This window comes from Monopterus albus, unplaced genomic scaffold (assembly GCF_001952655.1).
Source record: "Monopterus albus unplaced genomic scaffold, M_albus_1.0 scaffold6.1, whole genome shotgun sequence".
Taxonomy (NCBI): domain Eukaryota; kingdom Metazoa; phylum Chordata; class Actinopteri; order Synbranchiformes; family Synbranchidae; genus Monopterus; species Monopterus albus.
The window spans coordinates 1166216-1176217 of NW_018127886.1; the positions used below are offsets into that span (position 1 = coordinate 1166216).

At 39.5% G+C, this 10002-nt stretch overlaps 2 protein-coding genes across 2 annotated transcripts in view; both read right to left on the reverse strand.

Moving 5' to 3' along the window:
- The window catches only part of lad1 (ladinin), a 9213-nt gene extending 7825 nt beyond the window's left edge, over positions 1–1388 (reverse strand). The window contains exons 1-2 of the mRNA XM_020616449.1: positions 1239–1388; positions 263–442 (exon numbers count right to left, since the gene is read on the reverse strand). Coding sequence (XP_020472105.1) covers positions 263–442; positions 1239–1276 — 218 coding nt within the window. The 5' untranslated portion in view covers positions 1277–1388. The remainder of the gene's footprint in view (positions 1–262; positions 443–1238) is intronic.
- A 2134-nt stretch (positions 1389–3522) lies between these two features.
- On the reverse strand, positions 3523–6013 carry LOC109969723 (troponin I, slow skeletal muscle). Its single transcript, XM_020616815.1, has 5 exons — positions 5957–6013; positions 5596–5727; positions 5141–5230; positions 4779–4971; positions 3523–4191 (listed from the first exon to the last, which is right to left on the reverse strand). Exons 1-5 carry the CDS (start codon positions 6011–6013, stop codon positions 4094–4096), a joined length of 570 nt encoding a protein of 189 aa, XP_020472471.1. The 3' UTR covers positions 3523–4093.
- Positions 6014–10002: the final 3989 nt, after the last annotated feature.

Genomic DNA, 10002 nt, shown 5'->3' on the forward strand with positions numbered 1-10002 from the left:
AGCTGATAGTGTTTTTGACAGCTTCTCATACTTTCCTTGCATGGTATCAAGTTTAGTATAGAGTGGCACACCCCCATAGGGGAAAAGTGTAAGAATCATTTCTCGGTGCTCGTGAACTCTATCCACGCCATAAAAGACAATGGGCTCTTATACAGAGCACACATTCCTAGCAACAGATTCAGATTCAGAGAGGCTATAAATCAAGCTCTGTCAAGGCATCTATAAGTTAATAAATTATGTTTTATGAAATCATGAGAATAACCTGCTGAGGCCCTGGGACATGTCACTTGTGGAGTCTGTCCCAAAGGGGCTGTCGTTGGCTGGCGTTTCTCTGCGTGTTTGACTCAGGTCATCATCAGGGTCACCAACTGAGCTCTTCACCCTCCTCCTCTTCTCCCTCTCCACCTCTTCCTCATCCTCCACAGTCCACTGGCGCGTTAGGCTGAGGGCAGAGTCATAAAGCACATAGCAAGACATAATGATCAGCAAATGTTCAGATCAGAAAATTAAACAAAGGCAGACATGAGTCCTGAAATAAATGATAGGTAGAAGATACAAATGGGGAAAACACGCCAGTGTCCAAATTATCTCTTTACTTCTATGAAATCTTCAAAAGTGAACCCAATTATCTGATTGTTCTCTTGTAAAAGAGTGTTTTCACTATCGTTACACAAAACCAGCTTTACTTGTTCACCAGCTGTTCCATTAGTAAAGTCACAGTCGGTTGCTTGTAAGCAAATTAAGGTATTCAGTCTATTGGATGCGTGTGTGCTACTAGTCAAAGGTTTGGACACACCTTCCCATTGTGATAGTGTGTGCAAACTATTGACTGGAATGTAGTCTGTTGATGCAAGCAGTTACAAAGGAGCTGACGTTCCGTCTGGACAAACACTTTTCGAGGGTGAAGTGATATAAATAATCTAATTCTGCACTTTAATCTGAAAAACTGCGGCTGTGACTTAAGTCACAGCCGCAGTTTTTCAAACTATTCAAACATAAGATAGAAGTGCTTGTAATAACGAAACCAAGGGAGACGGAAAATAATGTGTGAGTGAGAAGGTTAGGCTGTTACTGTAGCCACTATAAAGTCTCTAAATAAATGCTGAAGCTAGTCACATGCGCTAAATAAAAACCTATACGTAAATAAACCTATACCTACTATAAAAAAGGAGAAGCTGCAAGTGGTGCTCCCAACAGCAGGTGTCATAAAAATAAAATCACTGGCTTAAAAATCTTACCTGGATAAAGCCGACCAGTTTTTCCGAACGATGGACATATTGGACGAAAACCTAAATGAATAAAGCTTCCAGGTGCACTCGCCTGGTTGGCACAGTGAGGGCAACAGTCTAATTACAGTTAGTGCAGCACAAAGCAGTGCACCTTTACCCCGAAGCGCCTCACCGAGGCGTCACGTGACTACAAAGGTAAGCTATACCCACCTGACCGAGAAAGAGAGAGAGAGAGAGTTGTTCTCCTTGTATGGGCTGAAGCGTGGCACTAAAGATAACTGGATAAGATAAATTGGAAATATTAACGCAAGCACAATACCCAGCATCATCATCGTTAGTGTTTCTGTTCTTAGCCCTCAAAGCCGCTAATTACATTGTAACTATTGCATCACTCACCAATTAAGTGTGAAATTGTTATTCAGGAGTTACTCAGAAATTACAAAGCAATTACTGTAAGCGCAAAATATCAGAGACAAGAAAAACAAAATAGAATTACATTAAAAATATACATGAAAGAAAACAGTAAAACCCTCATGTAAGAGAAAATAGGTCAACTGAATTGGATGATCTTCTATGAAGTGTGAATAACTATGGATATATTGTAACTGTACCCGTCTGGGTCTGATGTCTTGTTGCACTGGACAGAGTTTATTTATTATTTATTTTATTTATTTGTTTATTTCGAGCAATAGTAACATAAGGCAATAAGAAGCATTCACTCATACAAGGTATAGTCACCTTACATTTACAACATAGGTCAGTCAATAAGAGTTTCTTTACACTGTGAGTCAGACTGTTTGCCTTGCTGTTTGATGCCACACCTTTTCCCTGGAGCATGCTGGACTCTAACCCAGGTTCAGGATCAGTCCGCACCCTCCACCTTACTCGGCTTTACCACACCTGTAGGCTACCCGCTGAATTCTGTGCAGGTCATGAGGCCACAACAAACAGAATGAAAGTGAAGCACATGATTCATATTTGGTGTGTGTGTACGTGTGGAAATATAAGGATGCTTCAGTGATATTTGCAGAAGGATGGCTTATAGTTTGTGTCATTACGATGCTGATGGTGTTGACCTACTTTGAATGTCAAAGGAGCAATGCATGCAGCAGAGTACGTTGAAATACTTTAAACTAAACTTTGAGTGCTTGTGTGTTTGTGTGAATGTATGCCCTTGTAGTATTGAACTGCATTACTGTGCCTAAACCTAAAATTGCCCTTACATTTTCAGGGAAGACCTGACCACTTAAATAAGTGACAGACATTCCCCCTCCCATGAGGTAAAAAAGGCTCTTTGCATCCTGCTGGATAAGGCAATAATGATTAAAGACTGAAGCATGTTTTAAATCATGATTTATGAGCATGCAAAACAGGACATTGGCTGAAGTGGACTGTTGCACAGCTGCGGACAGCTGGCAGATATGTTCAGTATACAGTGGTAATATAAAGTGTCAACCGTATGGAATTATTTGCATTTATGTCTTAAAATATAGTCAGGTCTTCATCTAAGTAACATTTATGAACAAACAATTTTAATTTAACTAATAGCACTTGTATTGTTCTTGTTTATATTGAAGAAATCATTCAGACATTCTAGAAAAAGTATAAGTGGACCCCTAATGTCAACAAAGGCTAACTGAAGCCAGGAGTTAAAAGAAAACAAAATCACCGCATGATCAAGGTTTGTTACAGTAATACACATTTTAATATGAATACTTCATCCCAGAAGTGAGGCTTGTTGGAGAGTCATAAGGCTGCTTCCCTGCCTCTGGGCCCAGACAGCTTAATGTCATCCAGGGGAAAATGACTTCCAAAGGTTATCAAGGTATCTTGGAGGACAGTGTCAGGGTGTCTGTCTGCCAGCTGAAGCTCAACAGAAGTTGAATGATGCCACAGAACAATGACCTTAAGCACTGAAGTAAATCTACAATAGAATATCAAACAGAAAACCCACCTTCTGGAGTGGCCCAGCAGACCATAGCCTAACAGAGATGCTGTAGAGTAAACTCAAGAGAAGCTCTCACACCAGACATCCCAAAAATATCTCTATGAAGCTTGTAGCTGCTGCAAACGGAACACTGCTGTAACAAGAAGACTGATCTCTTATAAACTGTTCTAATATTCAGGATTTTTCTGTATTCACCTTAAATCAGAGCATGAGTTTGTGAGGTGTGAGCATGAGGTGTCACAAGTAGGTTGGAGGACAATCATGGTCAAACATTTAAACTTACTTTTGTAAGTATGGAAACTTGAAATCTCCACTGCACATACACTAAGGGTGGACTTTTCAGTAAAGTAGGATGCATCTTGTGTCTGGTAGTTTAAGTTTTGAAATGAAATATATCTGCATATATAAATTCTGGGTTAGGGAGAATAGGGGAGAATGAGCAGATACAATTTTAGGAATTCCAGCAACACAATTTAACATTATTTTTGTGGAAAAAACATGAGAGACAAATAATACAGGAATAACAAAGATGCAGTTTAATATGGCCACATCATATTATTATCAACTATGTATCTCCATAAACACAAGCTGGACTTTTAGACATTTCTGTATTACTACAGTATAAGCGTAAATTTCTGGGGTTCAGGTGCAATATTAATTATGAGAACAGTATAAATAACTGAACATTGCACAGAGATATAGTCACTTTTAACACCTTGCCAGTGAACAGCAAACAAAAGAGAAGAAAAGCTCTAAGGAGTCTGGGGGCATCTTCTCAATGCCATGGCAGGAGCATACCTAAGGATGGCAGTGTGATACAGAAAATGAGAAGTTGCAAAAACTGTAGCAAAACTATAGCGATTGAAATGCAGGAGGACTAATTGTACTTCCATGACACAAGCCCACTGTCTTGTGTTCACTGGGCAGGACCCTTAGCAGCATCAAACATCTTCTTTCTTCCCTCCATCCCTGACATGGCCTCCACATTCTTCCTCCAGTCACTGTCTTCAACTGGTCTAAGGTGCAAATTAGACAGACAGACAGACAGACAGAGAGACAGATGGTATAAAAGAATGTGTCTTTTCAAAGAGATTGTGAAACAGAGCAGTTTCACTTTTTATTGTCATTATTGTTGTGCCTAAGCCTCTAAGACTCATGATGTCACTTGAAAATCCCCTATGAGAATACTGGATAATGTACCAGTATAACTGGTTTACAGCACCTAATATACTCAGAGCCACACACATTCATACAAACAAACACACACACACACACACACACACACACACTGACCAGTGAGCAGAACCAGTCACAAAACTACTCTTTTGTGTACAGTGGAATCATTGTCTTACATGCTCTACCTCTTCCCACACATACAGTCACCACCCTACACTGGCCTGCTCAGTATATCTCACACACTTTTCACACACACAAACACACTTTCAGGTGTTTAATGGCACATTAAGCTTTGACATTATGTGTTTATCTAAAATTTCATTGCACTTACCTTGCATGTTTGCCTTAAGGCTAAGATGGAAGACATCTATCTATCTAAATGTACTGTATATGTGTGTGTTTTCTCTCTCTCACTCTCTGTGTATTTTTTTCACCACACACCTTCTCAGTGTCCTCTTTCTTGACAGACTTGAGGTTTGCTCGGAGGTCCATGGAGACTTTATGCTTGGAGCCCAGCAGCGAGCGGAGGATGGCATCAGCAGACACACGAACACGTCGAAGATTAGGCCTCTTGAATTTCCCCCTGAGGTCCAACACCTTAATGTTCAGGTCTTTAATCTGGGCCAGGACCAGAGATTTGAGAAGCATTTACCAATAATGCTGTAGAACTTTCTCATGGTGATAGTTCTACAGCATCCCAAAAGCAGATCTTGTATGATGTTGCTTTACTTAACATTCCCAGTTCTGTCTGTCACAGGGAAATGCATTACATGTGCATTAAACCTACCTGACGTGTATTGAGCATAATTTTAGCCTCAATGTCATATCGCTCCTCATCAACCACATCTATCTTGGCATGGAGCTCCCTGCAGAGATCCTGCAAATGTGCAACATACACACACCAAAGTTAAAAATACAGTAAGTGTGTTGTTATTTCGCAGTCACAGATTTAGCTGTTTTCCAGAGCACTGTTAAATTTGTGCATCAGAATTTGTTTTTATTTCTTAAAGCATCGGCAGACAAAAATGAGCTAAAGCATTAATGGTTGCCTTAATGTAAAAGAACTGAATTAATTAGAAAAAACGTATATAGACGATTATTGCTTTATAGTGACAATGTGGAGGAAGAGTTCTTTGAAAAAACGTGCCCTAACAACTGCCTGTAATGACTGTATGGCAGCTGCATTGTCTTTAGCGGCCTTACTGGTTTTGAATTACTGAGATGTGAGATGTAACGCATTACCTGCAGCTGTGCAAGGCTCATGCTGCTGGTGTGTAGAGGAGGAGATCTCTCTGCCAGATACCTCTGTTTCTCCTCCTCTTTATCCAGACTCTCCTGCTCCAGTTCCTCCTTGGCCTTTGTCACCATCAGACTCTGCACCATAAGTGGATATATACTATAATCACATATTACAGAATACTGTTCTCTAGTAAAGCACATCAAGTTGACATATTTTTAAAGGTAAGGTAAAACATTCTCATAGGACAGATGCTACATATTCAGAGTTATCTGTTATTCATCTGTCTCTACTGCCCCCCTGTGGTAAAATTATATTTATTACATTATATTTTGGCAGGATAATTAGGTCCATATTCTGTCTTACCTTGAGCATCAGCTTTCTTGAAGCTGAGATTTTTGGCTTCCTCTGGATGGACAGCATAAGTCAGGACATTGTCAACAATATTGCAGCTTAAAAAAATATAGTATCTGAATCCTTTCTGTAATATGTTTGGCAATGAGAAAATGTTTTGTGACAGTCATGGTCGACTGGTCTTACCTCTTGCCTGTAAAAGAAAAAAAGACAAGAATTTGAAATGACCCCTAAACAAAGCTCAGAAATATTTGTTTTGTGCTTGTGTGTCTATATTTGGGAATAGGCTATAATAAGAACATAAATCCTCACTCACACAAAGCCTCGCTCTGGCATCCTGGTGGTGAGATTTCACTGGAGGAGAGACAGAAGAGATTAGAAACACACACATGCACACACGCTGAACAGTTGTTAGTCTTTGTTCCTTAGCTTTTGGCAGCCAGATCATCTTTCTACACTTCTCCACAATGTGGTCCATTTCAGTGTATGTAATCTGTCAGCAACCATGCAAAACTCTTCACACAGTCTTTTACCCCACTGCTGGCTAACACTCTTGACATTTAACTGTCATACTTTATGTCTAGGCTCTACTTTTAATGACTCACTAAACTACTTCCTGCATCTTTTTTATATGATTAAATTCCATCCCCTCATTAGCTACACAATGAATAAACTCTTGAAAATGGGTGGCAACTGTAAATCCACCATAAAGTCTAGTATTACGGTTACTGGAGTTTGGAGCTCTCTGCTGCTGGCACATGTATCCACCCAGTATAATGGAGGGAATTGCAAACTTGTCTGTTGCGCATTCAACTTTTCCATTACAAAACCTCAATGGCAGCAGGGCTGTTAAGGAACTGGTTTGCCTGTTTTTCAAATTGATTATCATTCCTCTGCCGTCGGACAGTTTTGCTTGAAAATGTTGTCTTCCCAAAGAAGATCATGGAATGTGTGACACTGACCAGGGCACAATGTGAGATGATACTATGTCCAACAATCACTTAAGTCATCTTGTCAACACATTGTTTTATTTTCATGTTTGTCATCACCTCAGCTCCCCTCCCCTCTGCTCCTTTAGTTTCATTCCCTTCTGCCCTTTAGTAAATAAGCAAGCAATTTACAGCACTTATCCCCTCTCTGACTCGTCTTATCTCACCCTTTCACTCCCATTTTACTAGTTGGTTTGAGCACCTATGACCTCCTATCATAACAGGGTTATAAGCTGCTCCGGCGGATTAGGAAAATTCCAGACTGATGGCCATCCCTTTTCTATATCAGCCTGTTCTCATCCTCATCTTTCTACTCTGGATTATCTCAGGGAGAGGAATTCAGAGTGGTCTGTCTCCCTAAATAGACTTGGGGACATCTGATAGACAGCTGTGAAGGGTGTCTGTGCTCTGGGGTGCCCGGCCTGGATCAGGGATTTATATGTAGCAGCTCATGGATGTTTACGAGCTTCTGTGGCGCAGCCAACTTGGCAATCCAAAAAACATCCCAAGGTTCTTTGGAAAGTACACGTCAGCCTTGGATTTGAGAGCTGCTTTGGCTCCAGATTTCAACCGTCTGTATTATTTCAGGTCCTGCAGAGTGTTCTGGTTAAAGCAGTTATGATTTAGTTACAGCCACATGGATGAAATCAGGCTACAAACAAAATTACATGAAATCACTTTATAGCTCTGTACATCTCTATTAATGCCCCTGTTTATTGGATTGGCATACACTGTCCACTGATCCCCCTTTAAGACATGTCATCAGTATGTCTGTGTGATCTGTTTCAAAACAATGACATATCCACTGTTTAAAGCATTAGCTCATGAACTGTTTGTGAATGTGGTTAGAAGGCAGCTTTTCAACAAACAAAAGGTTGAACTAGACAAATGTATTGTAATGTATCTGTTCAAACTGTCATGCATTAACTTTATGTAAACATAAAGCAGAACACCACACCTGAAATGAAAAGTGTCGCATACCACACTATACCTTACCAGTGTCAGGAGCAGGAAAAGGAGAAGCAACAGCGGCACGAGGCAGGGTGGACAGATCAGAGATGAGGCCAGTGATGTGGTATCTCTCTATTTAAATGCACCACCCATTGTCTCACCCTCTCTTTCTCTTTTGTCAGTGGAGGCTATTATTAGTCTTCTCCATCTTGCTTACTGACTAATCTTGCTCTATTTGACTCTCGCAGATTCTTTATGAACCAGAGGTCAGCAGTTAGACCCTGGAGCTTTGGCTTTGTATGACAGAAGGACAGCTAGCACTCACTGATTGTCTGGGAAATGAGCTGAAACTAAATTAAAATGACAGCAAAAAGATGACACTAATGAATGTTACATTTAGATGTGCTAGAAGAAAAGATGGCTGTGCTATGTAATGGCTGGAGACCTCTATGTTGTTCTGCAGTTCTTTGAGCCAAAGTGAAATATCTCAACAACTATTAGAGGCACTGTCGCTACATTTTGTAGGATGTTCATGATTTGCAAATGATAAATTCAAAGGACTTGAAGAATTGCCTGACTTTTCCTTCAAGCCATATTAAGGTCAACCTTTTTGTTTTGTTCAATACTTTTGTTTACAATCAAATAGGCCTGCATGTAAAACTAATGACGTTCCCATCATCCTCAGCTGTACTTTGTTTTAATTAATAATTAACAAATATTAGCATGCTAACACCCTAAACAATAGGTATATTCATATACTGTGCATCTATGTGCTAAACTATGTTGTTAGCATATCAAACAGTATACAGTACCTGCTAAACATCAGCATGTTAACATGATCACATGATGACATTAACATTTGCCTTAAAGCTTGCTGTGTCTAAGTGCAGCCTCACTGAGCTGCTTTAATAGTGTAGCTTCTTAGTATTGTTTACCACACCCATTCCTCAAAGGGCAGATCAAAATACTAGACATGTTTGCAGGGAAGCACTTGGGAATTGTGTGTGTAAAGCCTCCTGGACAGACTCACTTGACAGATGAAACTTCAGGGCTCTATCTGTAAACCTAATGAAAATAAAGGGGAGCCCAAACATCAAAATTAAAAACATAGGATTGTCATTTGATTTTATTTCCAAGTTGACTGATAGATATGTAATACTACATTAAAGGTATTGATATTTTTTTGATAATGTGTTTTCTGATATGACATGTTTCTCTCTGTGATTTTTAAAAAGAGGGATAAACAGACTTACATTTTCAATTGTAATTAGTTAAGAAACATACAAATTCCTAAAATAAATATTTGAATTTACCTATAATGTATACAATCAAAAAGACCACTTAGACCTTAATATCTGCAAATGGATGGAACAATTGTGGTGAGGGTGTCGAGTTACTTTGTATCCTGGGACAACATTGAAGCTGAGGCTCAGTCCAGGAGAAAGATGTCCTTCAGTGGGATAAGACATTGTACCTAATGTAAAACAAACCCATTTGATGTTATGTGTATATCTTTAACAACAGCTATTAGTTTATTAGATTTTCACCAAAGGAATTGATACCTTTTCTTCTACACCACATTAGTTTTATGTTGTCATGATGTGGTGCCCAGCAACAAAAAGTAATTAGAACTGCTTTTTCCCCTGATTTTCCTGTAAGGTCTATGCTTTTAGCAAATCAGTTTTTACATTATAGGTTCAAGAAGTATGTTCATTGCATTTATATAAATTCTGTTGGGTCAACTTTAACTTTGTCAGGGTTTTTTTGTTTTAGATTTTTTTAGACTGTACCTAAATTGTAACATTTATAACAAAGAGAATGTTAAAGAAGACCATGTGCCTTTCACACATCCACAGCCAAACAACAGTGCACAAAGGTCACTCCACTTAACAGGAGAGAGACAGACCTCTAGTGGTTTAACATTAACACGGCAACTCCAGCTTGTAAGATATTACCCAGTTCTTTCAACCAGGAACTCTGAGAGACGATGCAGACCACTTGGATATATAAAAAATATAACCGTGCTGGTTTATTCAAAGGATCACAGGCAAAATTAACATCACACGTCCAGGCATCTTCCACCTCCAGTACTGCGCGCAGGCAGCCCGGAAGATGAAA